This window comes from Bombina bombina, chromosome 3 (genome assembly GCF_027579735.1).
Source record: "Bombina bombina isolate aBomBom1 chromosome 3, aBomBom1.pri, whole genome shotgun sequence".
Taxonomy (NCBI): Eukaryota; Metazoa; Chordata; class Amphibia; order Anura; family Bombinatoridae; genus Bombina; species Bombina bombina.
This window is the reverse complement of record NC_069501.1, coordinates 1,083,913,290-1,083,934,165: the sequence shown is the minus strand read 5'-3', so window position 1 is coordinate 1,083,934,165 and position 20,876 is coordinate 1,083,913,290. Positions and strand designations below refer to the sequence as shown.

Here is a 20,876-nt window from a genome sequence, read left to right as displayed (position 1 = left end):
ACTTATTTGTGGTCCCATTGTTAATATAATTCAATTTTGTACCAGGTATATGATTTTAGCAGTGCTGACCAGAGGGCTTTATGATTTAAATCATTGCCAGCAAACAGGTTGTCCAAACGATAGACTTATATCTCATTTTCAAGGAAAATGTATTTCTTTCATGTAATTAGCAAGAGTCCATGAGCTAGTGACGTATGGGATATACATTCCTACCAGGAGGGGCAAAGTTTCCCAAACCTTAAAATGCCTATAAATACACCCCTCACCACACCCACAATTCAGTTTTACAAACTTTGCCTCCCGTGGAGGTGGTGAAGTAAGTTTGTGCTTAAGATTCTTCGTTGATATGCGCTTCGCAACAGGTTGAAGCCCGGTTTTCCTCTCAGAGTGCAGTGAATGTCAGAGGGATGTGAAGAGAGTATTGCCTATTTGAATACAATGGTCTACCTCTAGGGGATCTATTTCATAGGTTCTCTGTTATCGGTCGTAGAGATTTCTTCTCCTACCTCCCTTTTCAGATCGACGATATACTCTTATATACCATTACCTCTACTGATTCTCGTTTCAGTACTGGTTTGGCTATCTACTACATGTAGAGGAGTGTCCTGGGGTAAGTAAGTCTTATTTTTTGTGACACTCTGCGCTATGGTTGGGCACTTTATATGTGAAGTTCTAAATATATGTCTATAAACTTATATTTGCCTTGATTCAGGATATTCAGTATTCCTTTCTATACAGACGGTCGGTTTCATTATTGGGATAATGCATTTAATTATTTTTTCTTACCTTGAAAAATTTCATTTGGCCATTTTTTTTCCTGCATGCTGTTAGGCTCGCGGGGGCAGAAAATGTTTCTTTTTATTACGTCATTTTTGGCGCGAACTTATTTTGGCGCTAAAAATGTTATTTACGGTGACTTAATTTACGCTGGAAGTTGTATTCTGTTACGCATGCGTATTCAGAAATTTTTTGCGCCAAAAAAATGTGGGCGTCTTTTTTACTCACATTATTTAAACATTTTTCTTTTCATTGCTTCTGGTTTCTAGAAGCTTATTATTTTGCATTCTTTCCCATTCCTGAAACTGTCATTTAAGGAATTTGATTTTGTTTTATATGTTGTTTTTTCTATTACATATTGCAAGATGTCTCTTCCTGATCCTGGATCAAAATCCACTAATGGACAGACGCTGCCTGATGCTGGTTCTACCAAAGTAAAGTGCATATGTTGTAAACTTGTGGTAACTGTTCCTCCAGCCGTAGTTTGTGATAGCTGTCATGATAAACTTTCCAATGCAGATTGTGTTTCCATTAGTAATAATCCTTCACCTGTTGTTGTTCCTTCAACATCTACTGTTCAGGATGTTCCTGTTAATGTAAAATAATTTGTTTCTAATTCTATTGGGAAGGCTCTGTCTGTTATTCCTCCTTCCAGTAAACGTAAAATGTCTTTCAAAACTTCTCACATTTCAGATGAATTTTTAGGTGACCGTCATCATTCTGACTTATCTGTTTCTGATGAGGTTTTTTCCGGTTCAGAAGATTCTACTTCAGATATTGATACTGATAAATCTTCATATTTATTTAAGATGGAGTTTATTCATTCATTACTTAAAGAAGTTTTGATTGCTTTAGATATGGAGGAGTCCAGTCCTCTTGATACTAAAACTGCTAAACGTTTAAATTCGGTTTATAAACCTCATGTATTAATTCCGGAAGTTTTTCCAGTTCCTGATGCTATCTCAGATGTGATTGCTAGGGAATGGGATAGTCTGGGTACTTCATTTACTCCTTCTCCAAGGTTTAAGAAATTGTACCCTGTGCCATCTGATAGATTGGAATTTTGGGATAAAATCCCTAAAGTCGATGGGGCTATCTCCACTTTAGCCAAACGTACTGCTATTCCTACGGCAGATAGCACTTCGTTTAAAGATCCTTTAGATAGGAAAATTGAATCTTTTTTGAGAAAAGCTTATTTATGTTCAGGTAATCTACTTAGACCTGCTATCTCTTTGGCTGATGTTGCTGCAGCTTCAACTTTCTGGTTGGAGACATTAGCGCAACAAGTGACAGATCATAATACATATAGCATTGTTAAACTTCAACACGCTAATAACTTTGTCTGTGATGCCATTTTTGATATCATTAGAGTTGATGTCCGGTATATGTCTTTAGCTATTTTAGCTAGACGAGCTTTATGGCTTAAATCCTGGAATGTAGATATGACTTCTAAGTCAACTTTGCTTTCTCTCTCTTTCCAAGGTAATAAGTTGTTTGGTTCTCAGTTGGATTCTATAATTTCAACTGTTACTGGAGGGAAGGGTGCTTTTTTGCCTCAGGGCAAAAAAATAAATAAGAAAAAATCTAAAGGTAATTAAAGGGCTGCTAATCGTTTTCGTTCCTTTCGTCAGAATAAGGAGCAGAAGCCCGATCCTTCCCCTAAAGGAACAGTTTCCGGTTGGAAACCTAATCCAGTCTGGAATAAATCCAAGCCTTCCAGAAAGTCAAAACCAGCTCCTAAATCCGCATGAAGGTGCGGCCCTCATTCCAGCGCAGCTGGTAGGGGGCAGGTTACGATTTTTCAAAGATGTTTGGATCAATTCGGTTCACAATCTTTGGATTCAGAACATGGTTTCACAAGGGTACAGAATAGGTTTCAAAGTAAGACCGCCTGTGAGAAGATTCTTTCTCACGCATTCCAGTCAATCCAGTAAAGGCCAGTTGCCAACCTTGGACACTTCCTTTAAGGCCAGACCTTCTATCTCAAGGCCCTTTTTTCCATCAGGATCTCAAATCATTAAATTTGAAGGTATGGAGATTGAACGCTTAATTCTTAGTCATAGAGGTTTCTCTGACTCAGTGATTAATACTATGTTACAGGCTCGAAAATCTGTCTCTAGAAAGATTTATGATCGAGTTTGGAAGACTTATATCTCTTGGTGTTCTTCTCATAAATTCTCCTGGCATTCTTTCAGAATTCCTAGAATTTTACAGTTTCTTCAGGATGGTTTGGATAAAGGTTTGTCTGCAAGTTCTTTGAAAGGACAAATATCTGCTCTTTCTGTTCTTTTTCACAGAAAGATTGCTAATCTTCCTGATATTCATTGTTTTGTACAGGCTTTGGTCCGTATCAAACCTGTTATTAAGCCAATCTCTCCTCCTTGGAGTCTTTATTTGGTTTTGACAGCTTTACAGGCTCCTCTGTTTGAGCCTATGCATTCTCTGGACATTAAATTACTTTCTTGGAAAGTACTGTTCCTTTTGGCTATCTCTTCTGCTAGAAGAGTTTCTGAGTTATCTGCTCTTTCTTGTGAATCTCCTTTTCTGATTTTTCATCAGGATAAGGCGGTGTTGCGGACTTCATTTCAATTTTTACCTAAGGTTGTGAATTCTAACAACATTAGTAGAGAAATTGTTGTCCCTTCATTATGTCCTAATCCTAAGAATTCTAAGGAAAGATCGTTACATTCTTTGGATGTAGTTAGAGCTTTGAAATATTATGTTGAAGCTACTAAAGATTTTAGAAAGACTTCTAGTCTATTTGTTATTTTTTCTCGTCCCAGGAAAGGTCAGAAGGCTTCTGCCATTTCTTTGGCGTCTTGATTAAAGTCTTTGATTCATCATGCTTATGTGGAGTCGGGTAAGTCCCCGCCTCAAAGAATTACGGCTCATTCTACTAGGTCATTTTCTACTTCCTGGGCTTTTAGGAATGAAGCGTCTGTTGATCAGATTTGCAAAGCAGCGACTTGGTCTTCTTTGCATACTTTTACTAAATTATACCATTTTGATGTGTTTTCTTCTTCTGAAGCAGTTTTTGGTAGAAAAGTACTTCAGGCAGCTGTTTCTGTTTGATTCGTCTGCTTATAATTTCAGTTTTTTTCATTATAAAGATTAAAACTTTTGATTTGGGTTGTGGATTATTTTTTTTCAGCGGAATTGGTTGTCTTTATTTTTATCCCTCCCTCTCTAGTGACTCTTGCGTGGAAGTTCCACATCTTGGGTATCTGCTATCCCATACGTCTCTAGCTCATGGACTCTTGCTAATTACATGAAAGAAAACATAATTTATGTAAGAACTTACCTGATAAATTCATTTCTTTCATATTAGCAAGAGTCCATGAGACCCACCCTTTTTTTGTGGTGGTTATGATTTTTTGTATAAAGCACAATTATTCCAATTCCTTATTTTTTGATGCTTTCGCTCCTTCTTATCACCCCACTTCTTGGCTATTCGTTAAACTGAATTGTGGGTGTGGTGAGGGGTGTATTTATAGGCATTTTAAGGTTTGGGAAACTTTGCCCCTCCTGGTAGGAATGTATATCCCATACGTCACTAGCTCATGGACTCTTGCTAATATGAAAGAAATGAATTTACCAGGTAAGTTTTTACATAAATTATGTTTCTCTAGTTAAGTGTATCCAGTCCACGGATCATCCATTACTTATGGGATATTCTCCTTCCCAACAGGAAGTTGCAAGAGGATCACCCACAGCAGAGCTGCTATATAGCTCCTCCCCTAACTGCCATATCCAGTCATTCTCTTGCAACCCTCAACAAAGATGGAGGTCGTAAGAGGAGAGTGGTGTTTTATACATAGTTTATTTCTTCAATCAAAAGTTTGTTATTTTTAAATGGTACCGGAGTGTGCTGTTTATCTCAGGCAGTATTTAGAAGAAGAATCTGCCTGCATTTTCTATAATCTTAGCAGAAGTAACTAAGATCCATGGCTGTTCTCATATATTCTGAGGAATGAAGTAACTTCAGAGAGGGAATGGCGTGCAGGTTTTCCTGCAATAAGGTATGTGCAGTTAATATTTTTCTAGGGATGGAATTTGCTAGAAAATGCTGCTTATACCGGATTAATGTAAGTAAAGCCTTAAATGCAGTGATAGCTACTGGTATCAGGCTTATTAATAGAGATGCATACTCTTATAAAAATGTAATATAAAACGTTTGCTGGCATGTTAATTGTTTTTATATATGTTTGGTGACAAAACTTATTGGGGCCTAGTTTTTTTCCACATGGCTGGTTTGATTTCTGCCTAGAGACAGTTTCCTGAAGCTTTCCACTGTTGCAATATGAGTGGGAAGGGCCTATTTTAGGTGCAGCTAAAAATACTGACAGACATTCAGCTTCCCTCTGCATGATACAGGACATCTCTGAAGGGCTCAAAAGGCTTCAAAGTCGTGTTTGAGGAGGGTAATAATCACAGTAGACTGTGGCAGTTGTTGTGACTGTGTTTAAAAAACGTTTTCGTCATTTATTATTCTGTTTTTGTTATTAAGGGGTTAATCATCCATTTGCAAGTGGGTGCAATGCTCTGCTGACTTGTTACATACACTGTAAAAATTTTGTTAGTGTAACTGCCTTTTTTCACTGTTATTTCAAATTTTGTCAAAATTTGTTTCTCTTAAAGGCACAGTAACGTTTTTTATATTGCTTGTTAACTTGCTTTAAAGTGTTTTCCAAGCTTGCTAGTCTCATTGCTAGTCTGTACAAACATGTCTGAAACAGAGGATACTTGTTCATTATGTTTAAAAGCCATGGTGGAGCCCCATAGGAGATTGTGTACTAAATGTATTGATTTCACCTTAAACAGTAAAGATCAGTCTTTATCTATAAAAGAATTGTCACCAGAGGGGTCTGTCGAGGGGGAAGTTATGCCGACTAACTCTCCCCACGTGTCGGACCCTTCGCCTCCCGCTCAAGGGACGCACGCTAATATGGCGCCAAGTACATCAGGGACGCCCATAGCGATTACTTTGCAGGACATGGCTGCAATCATGAATAATACCCTGTCAGAGGTATTATCCAGATTGCCTGAATTGAGAGGCAAGCGCGATAGCTCTGGGGTTAGACGAGATACAGAGCGCGTAGATGCTGTAAGAGCCATGTCTGATACTGCGTCACAATATGCAGAACCTGAGGACGGAGAGCTTCAGTCTGTGGGTGACGTCTCTGATTCGGGGAGACCTGATTCAGAGATTTCTAATTTTAAATTTAAGCTTGAGAACCTCCGTGTATTGCTTGGGGAGGTATTAGCTGCTCTGAATGACTGTGACACAATTGCAGTGCCAGAGAAATTGTGTAGGCTGGATAAATACTATGCAGTGCCGGTTAGTACTGATGTTTTTCCAATACCTAAAAGGCTTACATAAATTATTAGTAAGAAGTGGGATAGGCCCGGTGTGCCCTTTTCCCCACCTCCTATATTTAGAAAAATGTTTGCAATAGATGCCACTACACGGGACTTATGGCAGACTGTCCCTAAGGTGGAGGGAGCAGTTTCTACTTTAGCAAAGCGTACCACTATCCCGGTTGAGGACAGTTGTGCTTTTTCAGATCCAATGGATAAAAAATTAGAGGGTTACCTTAAGAAAATGTTTATTCAACAAGGTTTTATTTTACAGCCCCTTGCATGCATTGCGCCTGTCACTGCTGCGGCGGCATTCTGGTTTGAGGCCCTGGAAGAGGCCATCCATACAGCTCCATTGACTGAAATTGTTGACAAGCTTAGAACTCTTAAGCTAGCTAACTCGTTTGTTTCTGATGCCATTGTTCATTTGACTAAACTAACGGCTAAGAATTCCGGATTCGCCATCCAGGCGCGTAGGGCGCTATGGCTCAAATCCTGGTCAGCTGATGTGACTTCAAAGCCTAAATTACTCAACATTCCTTTCAAGGGGCAGACCTTATTCGGGCCTGGTTTGAAAGAAATTATTGCTGACATTACTGGAGGTAAGGGTCATACCCTTCCTCAGGACAGGGCCAAATCAAAGGCCAAACAGTCTAATTTTCGTGCCTTTCGAAATTCCAAGGCAGGTGCAGCATCAACTTCCTCCGCTTCAAGACAAGAGGGAACTGTTGCTCAATCTAAGTAGGCCTGGAAACCTAACCAGTCCTGGAACAAAGGCAAGCAGGCCAGAAAGCCTGCTGCTGCCTCTAAGACAGCATGAATGAACGGCCCCCTATCCGGCGACGGATCTAGTAGGGGGCAGACTTTTTCTCTTCGCCCAGGCGTGGGCAAGAGATGTTCAGGATCCCTGGGCGTTGGAGATCATATCTCAGGGATATCTTCTGGACTTCAAAGCTTCCCCTCCACAAGGGAGATTTCATCTTTCAAGGTTATCTGCAAATCAGATAAAGAAAGAGGCATTTCTACGCTGTGTGCAAGACCTCCTAGTAATGGGAGTGATCCATCCAGTTCCGCGGATGCAACAAGGACAGGGTTTTTATTCAAATCTGTTTGTGGTTCCCAAAAAAGAGGGAACTTTCAGACCAATTTTGGATCTAAAGATCTTAAACAAATTCCTCAGAGTTCCATCTTTCAAAATGGAAACTATTCGGACCATCCTACCCATGATCCAAGAGGGTCAGTACATGACCACAGTGGACTTAAAGGATGCCTACCTTCACATACCGATTCACAAAGATCATCATCGGTTCCTAAGGTTTGCCTTTCTAGACAGGCATTACCAATTTGTAGCTCTTCCCTTCGGGTTGGCTACAGCCCCGAGAATCTTTACGAAGGTTCTGGGCTCACTTCTGGCGGTTCTAAGACCGCGAGGCATAGCGGTGGCTCCGTATCTAGACGACATCCTGATACAGGCGTCAAGCTTTCAAATTGCCAAGTCTCATACAGAGATAGTTCTGGCATTTCTGAGATCGCACTGGTGGAAAGTGAACGAGGAAAAGAGTTCTCTATCCCCACTCACAAGAGTCTCCTTCTTAGGGACTCATAGATTCTGTAGAGATGAAAATTTACCTGACGGAGTCCAGGTTATCAAAGCTTCTAAATGCTTGCCGTATTCTTCATTCCATTCCGCGCCCTTCGGTGGCTCAGTGTATGGAGGTGATCGGCTAAATGGTAGCGGCAATGGACATAGTGCCATTTGCATGCCTACATCTCAGACCGCTGCAATTATGCATGCTAAGTCAGTGGAATGGGGATTACACAGATTTGTCCCCTCTGCTAAATCTGGATCGAGACCAGAGATTCTCTTCTCTGGTGGTTGTCTCGGGTCCACCTGTCCGAGGGTATGACCTTTCGCATGCCAGATTGGACAATTGTAACAACAGATGCCAGCCTTCTAGGTTGGGGTGCAGTCTGGAACTCCCTGAAGGCACAGGGATCGTGGACTCAGGAGGAGAAACTCCTTCCGATAAATTTTCTGGAGTTAAGAGCAATATTCAATGCTCTTCTGGCTTGGCCTCAGTTAGCAATACTGAGGTTCATCAGATTTCAGTCGGACAATATCGCGACTGTGGCTTACATCAACCATCAAGGGGGAACCAGGAGTTCCCTAGCGATGTTAGAAGTCTCAAAAATAATTTGCCCGGCAGAGACTCACTCTTGCCACCTGTCAGCAATCCATATCCCAGGCGTGGAGAACTGGGAGGCGGATTTTCTAAGTCGTCAGACTTTTCACCCGGGGGAGTGGGAACTCCATCCGGAGGTGTTTGCTCAGTTGATTCATCGTTGGGGCAAACCAGAGTTGGATCTCATGGCGTCTCGCCAGAACGCCAAGCTTCCTTGTTACGGATTCAGGTCCAGGGACCCAGAAGCAACGCTGATAGAAGCTCTAGCAGCGCCTTGGTTCTTCAACCTGGCTTATGTGTTTCCACCGTTTCCTCTGCTCCCTCGACTGATTGCCAAAATCAAATAGGAGAGAGCATCGGTGATTCTAATAGCGCCTGCATGGCCACGCAGGACCTGGTATGCAGACCTAGTGGACATGTCATTCTTTCCACCATGGACTCTGCCTCTAAGACAGGACCTTCTAATACAAGGTCCTTTCAATCATCCAAATCTAATTTCTCTGAGACTGACTGCATGGAGATTGAACGCTTGATTCTATCAAAGCGTGGCTTCTCCGAGTCAGTAATTGATACCTTAATACAGGCCCGAAAACCTGTTACCAGGAAAATGGCGTACATATCTTTACTGGTGTGAATCCGAGAATTACTCATGGAGTAAGGTTAGGATTCTTAGGATATTGTCCTTTCTCCAAGATGGTTTGGACAAAGGATTATCAGCTAGTTCCTTAAAGGGACAGATTTCTGCTCTGTCTATTCTTTTGCATAAGCGTCTGGCAGAAGTTCCAGACGTCCAGGCATTTTGTCAGGCTTTGGTTAGAATTAAGCCTGTGTTTAAACCTGTTGCTCCCCCATGGAGCTTAAACTTGGTTCTTAAAGTTCTTCAAGGAGTTCCGTTTGAACCCCTTCATTTCATTGATATTAAGCTTTTATCTTGGAAAGTTCTGTTTTTGATGGCTATTTCCTCGGCTCGGAGAGTCTCTGAGCTATCTGCCTTACAATGTGATTCTCCTTATCTGATTTTTCATGCAGATAAGGTAGTTCTGCGTACCAAACCTGGGTTTTTACCTAAGGTGGTTTCTAACAAGAATATCAATCAAGAGATTGTTGTTCCATCATTGTGTCCTAATCCTTCTTCAAAGAAGGAACGTCTTTTACATAATCTGGACGTAGTCCGTGCCTTGAAGTTTTACTTACAAGCTACTAAAGATTTTCGTCAAACATCTTCCCTGTTTGTCGTTTATTCTGGACAGAGGAGAGGTCAAAAAGCTTCGGCAACCTCTCTTTCCTTTTGGCTTCAGAGCGTAATAAGCCTAGCCTATGAGACTGCTGGACAGCAGCCCCCTGAAAGAATTACAACTCATTCTACTAGAGCTGTGGCTTCCACCTGGGCCTTTAAAAATGAGGCCTCTGTTGAACAGATTTGCAAGGCCGCGACTTGGTCTTCGCTTCACACTTTTTCAAAATTTGATACTTTTGCTTCTTCGGAGGCTGTTTTTGGGAGAAAGGTTCTTCAGGCAGTGGTTCCTTCTGCTTAATCCCTGCCTTGTCCCTCCCATCATCCGTGTACTTTAGCTTTGGTATTGGTATCCCATAAGTAATGGATTATCCGTGGACTGGATACACTTAACAAGAGAAAACATAATTTATGCTTACCTGATAAATTTATTTCTCTTGTAGTGTATCCAGTCCACGGCCGCCCTGTCATTTTAAGGCAGGTCTAAAATTTAATTAAACTACAGTCACCACTGCACCCTATGGTTTCTCCTTTCTCTGTTTGTTTCGGTCGAATGACTGGATATGGCAGTTAGGGGAGGAGCTATATAGCAGCTCTTCTGTGGGTGATCCTCTTGCAGCTTCCTGTTGGGAAGGAGAATATCCCATAAGTAATGGATGATCCGTGGACTGGATACACTACAAGAGAAATAAATTTATCAGGTAAGCATAAATTGTTTTTGTACCTGGTCTTGATGTTCTGATTTCCTCTGTCTTTAGGTAAAGGCACTTTTCTCTCTCAGGACAAGAAGTCTAAGGGAAATATAGAACAAATAGCTGTTTGTTTTTTGTTCCTTTTTTGTAAATCTAGGAACCAAAAATCTTCTTCCTCCTTACAATGACCTGAATTTTCCAGATCTTCCTGGAAGTTTAATTTAGTTTGAAGGCCAAGTATTCTATGAGCCCTCTTCCTTTTATATATCAGCATCAAGGTATGTCCCCAATCCAGATAGTTTTCTGGTAGGTAATTTACACTTTTTTTTAGGTCTATCACAGTCTGTCTCTGATTTCTAAACATAGTACCATGATTGCTGAATAGGTTTCAAAGCAATGCCTTTTTGAGGAAGGTGTATTCTGTCTCACATTCCATAGCACTTTCTGAATTTTATTAGATGTAGCTAAAGTTTTGGAACCAGGCCAATGATTTTATTCCTTCCTTTTCCATTTATTCCCAAGAAAGAGGGAACATTCATACCAGTTCTGGACTTAATGACTTTAAACACATTTCAAAATAGTAACAATCTGGACTATTCTACCAAATATTCACCAGGGTCTATTTATGTCAACATTTAATTTGAAGGATGCCTTCCTTCCTATTCCCAGACCATCTTCAGTTTCTAAAATTTGTCTTTCCGTAAAAACCTTTTCAGTTTTTGTGTAATGAGAACTCGCATAGTTCAGTGACTCTATACCTGGACAACATACTGGTTCAGGGCCAGGCTCCATTTGTTTCTTCAGCTGCATTCCATACCAAGTCTGTTTTATTTGCAGGCATGGTGGGAGAAATAATTTTAAAAGAGTTTTCTCATTTATCGAGTCTCTTTTCTAGAAGTTGTCATAGACTGTGACCATGCAATGTATGGACGTGTTGGGTCTGATTGCAGCATTAGATGTTTTTCCTTTTGCACGGTTCCATATAAGACCTCTCCAACTTTGCATGTTTCGACTGGTACAAACATTTCATTTAACTCTCTCATAGAACCCTATGGGTTTCTTCAGTGAGGCAATTTCTGTCCTGGTGGACAGTTTTCCAAACTTTTTCTGGGGAGTCCTTTATTTGCCGAACTTGGAAAATATCTGCTGACACCATTCTGAGATTGGGGTTCAGTATTGGGGGTCCAGGAGAGCACAGGGAGTTTGGTTTCCTGAAAAGATGAGGAAACCAATAATTATCTTGGACTCTGTATAATCTTTAGCTCCGTTCAGAGCTGTCCTGCTAGGAGAAACTTAAGAGTTTTCATTCAGACATTGTTACAGCTGTAGCTTATTTCCATCATTAAGGGGGAACTTGCAGTTCTTTAACAATAATTTAGGAAGTCTCAAGGTTTTTTGATTGGACACAGAAAAAGTTGCTATATTTAGCATCCCAGGAAGGAAGTCTGGGAAGCAGATTTCCTTAGTAGGTATTCCCTTCCACTTGAATGTTTTTTTTTGTTTTTTTGTTTTTTTCTAGATTGTTGAACGGTGTCTCCTAGAGAGAGGCCTTATGACTACTGTTTCCAAAAGTCATAGTTGAATTGAATAGGGTATTCTTCATTAATCTGACTGCTTCAGTCGGACCATGCAGAACTTAGTTTGCAAATCTGAATCAGATGGCAAGCTGTCTCCAATCATCAAGATATTGATCCTCTCATTTTGAAGTATTATATATTGTATATATATATTTTTTATAACAGAGGTTCCAATGATGCTGTATTGAAAACCTTATTTCAGGCTATAAAGTAAGATTTCTCAAACGATTTGGAAAGTTGTTGCTTTCCTGCTTTTGAAAACAAGGGTTTTAGCTGGCATTCTTTTAGAATTTCGAGAATTCTTCTTATTGCAAATCGGTTTGGATAATAACTTGTCTGTTAACTCTTTAAAAGAGTCCTATTTTAGCTTTTTTTGTTTCATACTACAGGAAAATTTCTAAGTGTCTTGATATTGACATCAAGGCTTTCTTCAGGTTTAGTAGAGATGTAATCCAATGTCTAAACCATTTTATCATCTTTGGAACATTCACACACACACACATATATATATATATATATATATATATATATATATTGGTACAAGCATCACATACTTCTCTCTTAGACTCGCTTTGGACATTTAGCTTCTGACTTGAAAGCTTTTGGTTTTTTATAGCAATATCTTCTGCAGGAAGTCTTATTTTTTTTCCTTCTGGATATCATCAGGAGATTATAGCCAATCTCCTTGTCCTTATCCAAATAATTAATTTGATGATCTCTTACTTAATTTATATATTGTAAAAACATTAGAATTCTACTTGCAAATTGCAAAGGGTTTTTAAACAATCCTTTAATTTGTCTATTGGTCCACGTAAAGGTCAGAGGGACACATCAGTATGTTTAGCTTATTGGCTAAATCTTTTGATTACCAAGTTTTAGTTGGAGGCTGCAAATTCTTTTCCAAAATGCTTTATTGCCCCCTTTTTTTTTTCTTTTTTTTTTAATCACTTTCTTCTTGGATTATATTGAGGATTATATTGAATACATTTGCAAGGCAGCTACATACATTCTATAAATTCTACCATTTTGATGTGTTTGCTGCCTGAAAAACTTCCCTAGCAGTGTTTGGTAATTAGGTGCTTGCCTTATTACTCTGGGACTTGGGTATTCGTTCCCAGGAGTAATGACTCCTGGACTCAAAGTACCTTATGAAAGAAAACAAAATGTATGCTTACCTGATGATAGATTAATTTCTTTAATGGTGGTGAGAGTCTTTGAGACCCGCCCATTTTCATTTTTTAACCATTTTTTTCTGTCAACAGTTGTAGTTTTCATTTATTTTCCCTACTTTGTCATTTCCTACCTTATTACTTGTCCTTTCTAGAATACCAGAGTGGTGGGAGGGATTAAGTGCCTCTAGAGCTTTGGGAATCTTTTCCGCCTCCTAGTGGCCATTAGTTGAATCCCAGGAATAATGGCTCGTGGACTCTCAACACCACCATGAAATAAATTAATTCATCAGGTAAGCATAAATTGTTTTTCAACCAGTGTACACAAAAAGCTTGATTTTGTGGCTTTTAAATAAACCGTATTGTGCTATTTTTTTTATTAAACATTGGGCAAGAACAAATGTACATCTCAGGAACAAGTGTAAATCTGGAAGTTAAGTACCCTACAACATTTTCAAGAATAATATTGTTTATTTATAAAGTGCAAACATAGTGCACAGCACTGTACATTAAGAATTAAGACATAAGCCGTTTCAAACTGATATTTACAAAACGTATTCTAGCACACATGCTTACAACAACTGTTTTATATTTATTTGCAGATGATTTATTTAAAATACACAAGAGTAAACCCTCTTTAAAATGGAGGCAACAGTTTGAAAACTATTTGAAGGCTATGCCACCTTATTATATTGGGGTAAGTTGGACACATACACACTGTACACTGCTGTGCGGCCCAAATGGTTGATTTTGTGTTGTCTTCTAAGCTTTTTTTTATTTTCATTTAGCCTCTAAAGAAAGCCTTAAGGGCGATGAGTGCACCAAACCTTATACCAGAAAACATGGAGTATGGTTTGAGTTACAGTGTGGTGTCATACCTCAAAAAGCTGAGCCAGCAGGTAACTAATACATATGATTTGTCATGAAACTGCAGAGTTTTTTTTAAAATAGGGAAAACAGTAAACATTGAATTTACCATTGTGTTTATATTTTTTTACTCTGTACAACAGACCTATATAATTTTATTTTTTAAACTGCATCATAGCAGCTACTGCTTTGGGTCAACAGCATACTACTGACATTTTATTTACCCGTTAATATTTATTTATTGGACTTTCGTACATTTGCTGTTTTTCTCCAACAGGCCAAAATTGAATCGGATAGATTAATAGGTTCCATAGGTAAAAAATACCCTCAAGAAACTGGTATAAAAGTAATAGGTTGCTCCAATGCCATGTCACTGGCCTACCGAAAAGAGTTTAAACAACTGCTTCAAGAAATAACAGGAGAGGTGCCACAGAGACCTTTTGATCTCAACATAAAGGAGTTTGCTGGTTTCCAGATAGCCTTATTGAATAAGGTTTGTGAATATATTCACTTTGTACCTAGCAAGATTGTTGTTTTATAGACTTCACTGTTCATGTGTGCTTTTGCTGTTTTAGGATCTTAAACCACAGACTTTTAGGAATGCCTATGATATCCCAAGAACAAATCTCCTAGATCATCTAACTAGAATGAGAGCAAATATGCTTAAGTCAACAAGTCGGTTTCTTAAAGGACAGGATGAAGGTAAAAATCGGTTGTTTTTGTGTTTCGTTTTGTTTTGTTTTTGTGGGGGGTTTTTTTGTGTGTTTTTTTTAAATTGGTATGTATGTTTTTTTTAGGATTTCATATATTTTTTAATTTACAAACATTCCATACAAAATTGTATTACATTGAATGTCAATAACACACTATTAATAGTAATACATTTTAGCAGCTTCATTCCAGCCCTGCGTATATTTATTAAATAATACAACGATTTACCTGTTTGTTGCTAGTTTAAAATAAATAATGTTAAAATAAGTAATTGGTGTGCATGCTCACTTGCTTTTTATAGACCTGTCTCATTTATGGCAGCAGCCCCAATTATTTGCCAGCTGGCTTTATGTTAAAGGGGCAGTCTAGTCAAAATTAAACATTCATGTATCAGAGCATGCAATTTTAAACAACTTTCCAATTTTACTTTTATAATTAGCTTTGTTCTCTTGGTATTCTTTGTTTAATTCTAAACTTAGGTAGGCTCATATGCTAATTGCTAAGTCCTTAAGGCCCCCTGTTATCTCAGTGCATTTTGACAGTTTTCACAGCTAAACAGCACTAGTCCATGCAGGCTATATAGATAACATTGTGCTCACTCCCGTGGAGTAACATGATTCAGCACTAATTGGCTAAAATGTAAGTCTGTTAAAAGAAGTGAAATAAGGGGGCAGTTTGCAGAGGCTTAGATACAAAGTAATCACAGAGGTAAAAAGTATATTAATATAGCTGTCTTGGTTATGCAAAACTAGGGAATTGGTAAAAAAAGGCAATTAACTATTTTTAAACAAAAGTTCTGGGGAAAATGCTTCTCATAGACGCTTCACTTTAAAAAGGAAAGGGAGAAAGATGTGGAACACCTGAAGATAAAAATTTGCTAACCTCCTGGTTGTAGTCGTGTCTTAATTGTAAAGCTTTTAAAACCACAATGTGCACAATATCTTAAACTTCTACATATACTCAGTGTTTATTCATTTAAAGGGCCACTGTAAGTAAATATTTTCTATGCCTGTTACTAACTAACTACCCCAAATACGCTTTTTATCAATAGCATTTCATTAACATATCTCTACCGTATATCAGAAATCTTGTCTGCAAATTTAATTGTTTTCCAAACCCACTCCGTGGGTATCCTTTGCTCTGTACCAATCCGTTTACAATACCTAGGTTTCAAAATGGCGCTTTAAACACAAAGTTATTGGTTTAAGTATTTTGAACACTCAGTGCTGAAAATAGTGGGCAGGATAACATGACATCATCGGCGAATAAAAGATATAACTTTTAGAACGTTATGAAACTTCGTTTTGGAGAAAATATAGGTCAGTAGGTTTTAATTAATGTTTATTAACTTTAATATGTTAGTTGTTTAGCTTAAAAATTATAACAGAAAGTAATCCTTTAAGTATCTAATAGTGTGGAGTGGAGGTAGTATTGACTAACAACTAATGAACATTAGCACCTACAAGCTTTATACAAAAAAGTGTAAAGTTAATATATAATCCAATTAAAACAAAGCAGAAAACCTCACAACTGGTTAAAAAAGTTGTTGTAAAGTCTGGCCTCTTGATGTCCTTAAATGGATACTAAACCCAATTTCTCTTGTAAGGTGTATCCAGTCCACGGATTCATCCATTACTTGTGGTATATTCTCCTTCCCAACAGGAAGCTGCAAGAGGATCACCCACAGCAGAGCTGTCTATATAGCTCCTCCCCTAACTGCCACCTCCAGTCATTCTCTTGCAGCTCTCGACAAGGGAAGTAGCTAGAGAGATGTGGTGACTTAGTGTAGTTTATCTTCAATCAAAAGTTTATTTTTAAATGGTACCGGCGTTGTACTGTTTTTACCTCAGGCAGAAATTAGAAGAAGAGTTTTGCCTGAGGTTTTGGATGATCTTAGCAGGTTGTAACTAAGATCCACTGCTGTTCTCACACATAACTGAAGAGTATGGGAAAACTTCAGCGGGGGGAACGGCCTGCAGAATTAACTTCCCTGAGGTATGTTCAGTATATTTTTTTCTAGAGAGATATAAGAAGTCTAGAAAATGCTGACAGTGCCTGATTTATTTAAGGTAAGCCTGATTGCAGTGATTTAACAAACGACTGGCATCATGCTTGCAGTAAAGGGTAATATTCATGTTACTTGCTCTTATGGCTTAGTATGTTAAACGTTTATAGTATTTATAAAGAACGTTTTTTACTAAGGGTGATAAATCTTTATTTGGGGCCTAGTTTTCCACATGGCTGTTATTTTACTCCTAGGAGTAGTTTTTTAAGGCCCTCTGACTTTGAGTGCATGGTGGGAGGGGCCTATTTTTGTGCTCTAATTGCGCAGTAGTTTTTACATTCTGAGACATCCAGCTTCCCTGAAGAAGTCCCCTGACATATTGGACCTCCTGTAAAGGGTTTTTGTGCCTACAAAAGTTGTTTTATGGGAAGGTAGGAGCCACAGTAGAGCTGTAGCAGTTTGCTTGTGACTGTTATAACGGTTTTACCGTTTTTTTGCTTCGTTTTTGAGCCTGAGGGGTTAATCATCCATTTGCAAGTGGGTGCAATGCTATTTTAGTCTATTATATACACTGTAAACATTTCATAGAGTTAACTGCTTTTTTCACTGTTTTGCAGTTTTTGTGTTTGTTTTTTTCCCTTAAAGGCACAGTACCGTTTTTTATATTCTGCTTTTTCACATTAAAGTGTCTTCAAAGCTTGCTGGTCTCATTACTAGTCTGTTAAACATGTCTGACATAGAGGAAACTCCTTGTTCATTATGTTTAGAAGCCATAGTGGAACCCCCTCTTAGAATGTGTATCAAATGCACTGATCTTACTATAAGTTTTAAAGACCATATTCTGACTTTAAAAGATTTATAACCAGAGGAAATTGACAAGGGGGAAGTTATGCCGACTAACTCTCCCCACGTGTCAGAGCCTATAACTCCCGCTCAAGGGACGCCAAGTACATCTAGCGCGCCCATTGCGTATACTTTACAAGACATGGCGGCAGTTATGAATCATACCCTTACAGAGGTATTGTCCAAACTGCCAGGGTTACAAGGAAAGTGAGACAGCTCTGGGGCTAGAACAAATACAGAGCTCTGACGCTTTAGTAGCTATGTCTGATATACCCTCACAATGTGCAGGAGCCGAGGCAGGAGAGCTTCTATCTGTGGGTGACTTTTCTGACTCAGGGAAGACACTTCAACCTGATTCTGATATGTCTACATTTAAATTTAAGCTTGAACACCTCCGCGTGTTGCTCAGGGATATTTTAGCAACTCTGGATGACTGTGACGCCATTGTAGTCCTAGAGAAATTGTGTAAATTGGATAAATACTATGCAGTGCCTGTTTACACTGATGTTTTTCCAATACCTAAGAGGTTTTCAGAAATTATTATTAAGGAATGGGATAGACCAGGTGTACCGTTCTCTCCCCCTCCTGTTTTTAAAAAGATGTTTCCCATAGATGCCGCTACACGGGACTTGTGGCAAACGGTCCCTAAGGTGGAGGGAGCAGTCTCTACCCTGGCGAAGCGTACAACTATCCCTGTCGAGGACAGTTGTGCTTTTCTAGATCCAATGGATAAAAAATTAGAGGGTTACCTTAAGAAAATTTTTATTCAACAAGGTTTTATTCTCCAGCCCCTTGCATGCATTGCCCCTGTCACTGCGGCTGCGGCTTTCTGGTTTGAGTCTCTAGAAGAGGCTCTACAGGTAGAAACCCCATTGGATGATATCCTTGACAAGCTTAAATCTTTCTTGGGAATTTTCAAATCTGTTTGTAGTTCCCAAGAAAGAGGGAACCTTCAGACCAATCTTAGATCTCAAGGTCCTAAACAAATTTCTCAGGGTCCCATCCTTCAAGATGGAGACTATTCGAACCATCCTACCTATGATCCAGGAGGGTCAATATATGACTACCGTGGACTTAAAGGATGCTTATCTTCACATTCCGATACACAGAGATCATCGGTTTCTCAGGTTCGCCTTCCTAGACAGGCATTACCAGTTTGTGGCTCTTCCCTTTGGGTTAGCTACGGCACCAAGAATCTTTACGAAGGTTGTAGGGTCACTCCTAGCGGTCCTAAGGCCGCGGGGTATAGCAGTAGGCCCTTACCTAGACGACATTCTGATACAGGCGTCGAATTTTCAAATCGCCAGCTCCCATACGGACATTGTTCTGGCATTCCTGAGGTCTCATGGGTGGAAAGTGAATGAAGAAAAAAGTTCTCTATCCCCTCTCACAAGAGTTTCCTTCCTAGGAACTCTGATAGATTCTGTAGAAATGAAGATTTACCTGACAGAGGCCAGGTTGTCAAAACTTCTAAATTCCTGCCGTGTTCTCGCCCTTCAGTGGCTCAGTGTATGGAAGTAATCGGCTTAATGGTAGCGGCAATGGACATAGTGCCATTTGCCCGCCTACATCTCAGACCGCTGCAACTCTGCATGCTCAGTCAGTGGATTGGGGATTACAGATTTGTCCCCTCTACTAAATCTGGATCAAGAGACCAGGGATTCTCTTCTCTGGTGGCTATCTCGGGTCCATCTGTCCAAGGGTATGACCTTCCGCAGGCCAGATTGGACAATAGTAACGACAGATGCCAGCCTTTTATGCTGGGGTGCAGTCTGGAACTCCCTGAAGGCTCAGGGCTCGTGGACTCAGGAGGAGCACTCCTTCCGATAAACATTCTGGAACTAAGAGCGATATTCAATGCTCTTCAGGCTTGGCCTCAGCTAGCTGGGGTCAGGTTCATCAGATTTCAGTCGGACAATATCACGACTGTAGCCTACATCAACCATCAAGGGGGAACAAGGAGTTCCCTAGCAATGTTGGAGGTTTCATAAATAATTCTATGGGCAGAGGTTCACTCTTGCCATCTCTCAGCTATCCATATCCCAGGAGTAAAGAACTGGGAGGCGGATTTTCTAAGTCGGCAGACTTTTCATCCGGGGGAGTGGGAACTCCATCCGGAGGTGTTTGCACAGTTGATTCAACTTTGGGGAAAACCAGAACTGGATCTCATGGCGTCTCGTCAGAACGCCAAGCTTCCTTGTTACGGATCCAGGTATACCAAGGCAGCGCTGATAGATGCTCTAGCAGCGCCTTGGTCCTTCAACCTGGCTTATGTGTTTCCACCGTTTTCTCTGCTCCCTCGTCTGATTGCCAAGATCAAGCAGGAGAGAGCTTCAGTGATTTTGATAGCACCTGCGTGGCCACGCAGGACTTGGTATGCAGATCTGGTGGACATGTCATCCTTTCCACCATGGACTCTGCCGCTGAGGCAGGACCTTCTACTTCAGGGTCCTTTCAACCATCCAAATCTATCATAAGATATGGTGTAAATATCTTCATTGGTGTGAATCCAAGGGTTACTCATGGAGTAAAGTCAGGATTCCTAGGATATTATCTTTTCTCCAAGAAGGATTGGAGAAGGGATTGTCAGCTAGTTCCTTAAAGGGACAGATTTCTGCTCTGTCCTTTTGCACAAGCGTCTGGCGGATGTTCCAGACGTTCAGGCGTTTTATCAGGCTTTAGTTAGAATCAAGCCTGTGTTTAAACCTGTTGCTCCGCCATGGAGCTTAAATTTGGTTCTTAAAGTTCTTCAAGGGGTTCCATTTGAACCTCTGCATTCCATAGATATCAAGCTTTTATCTTGGAAAGTTCTGTTTTTGGTAGCTATCTCTTCGGCTCGAAGAGTTTCAGAGTTATCTGCCTTACAGTGTGATTCCCCTTATCTGATCTTCCATGCAGATAAGGTAGTTTTGTGTACCAAACCTGGGTTTCTTCCTAAGGTGGTATCTAATAAGAATATCAATCAGGAGTTTTTTGTTCCGTCACTGTGTCCTAATCCTTCTTCAAAGAAGGAACGTCTATTACACAATCTTGACGTGGTTCGTGCTTTAAAGTTTTATTTACAAGCTACTAAAGATTTTCGTCAAACATCTGCATTGTTTTTTGTCTTCTCTGGACAGAGGAGAGGCCAAAAGGCTTCGGCATCTTCTCTTTCTTTTTGGCTGAGAAGCATAATCCGTTTAGCTTACGAGACTGCTGGCCAGCAGCCTCCTGAAAGAATTACATCTCATTCCACTAGAGCGGTGGCTTCCACATGGGCTTTTAAAAATGAGGCTTCTGTTAAACAGATTTGTAAGGCGGCGACTTGGTCTTCGCTTCATACTTTTTCTAAATTCTACAAATTTGATACTTTTGCTTCTTCGGAGGCTATTTTTGGGAGAAAGGTCTTACAGGCAGTGGTGTCTTCCGTTTAAGCGCCTGCCTTGTCCCTCCCTTCATCCGTGTCCTATAGCTTTGGTAT

At 39.9% G+C, this 20,876-nt stretch overlaps 1 protein-coding gene across 1 annotated transcript in view; it reads left to right on the top strand.

The window, feature by feature from the left end:
• Positions 1-20,876, top strand: part of INTS6 (integrator complex subunit 6) — a 305,149-nt gene that overhangs the window by 217,301 nt on the left and 66,972 nt on the right. Inside the window, exons 7-10 of the mRNA XM_053705560.1 lie at positions 13,593-13,687; positions 13,779-13,889; positions 14,135-14,350; positions 14,433-14,559. Coding sequence (XP_053561535.1) covers positions 13,593-13,687; positions 13,779-13,889; positions 14,135-14,350; positions 14,433-14,559 — 549 coding nt within the window. The remainder of the gene's footprint in view (positions 1-13,592; positions 13,688-13,778; positions 13,890-14,134; positions 14,351-14,432; positions 14,560-20,876) is intronic.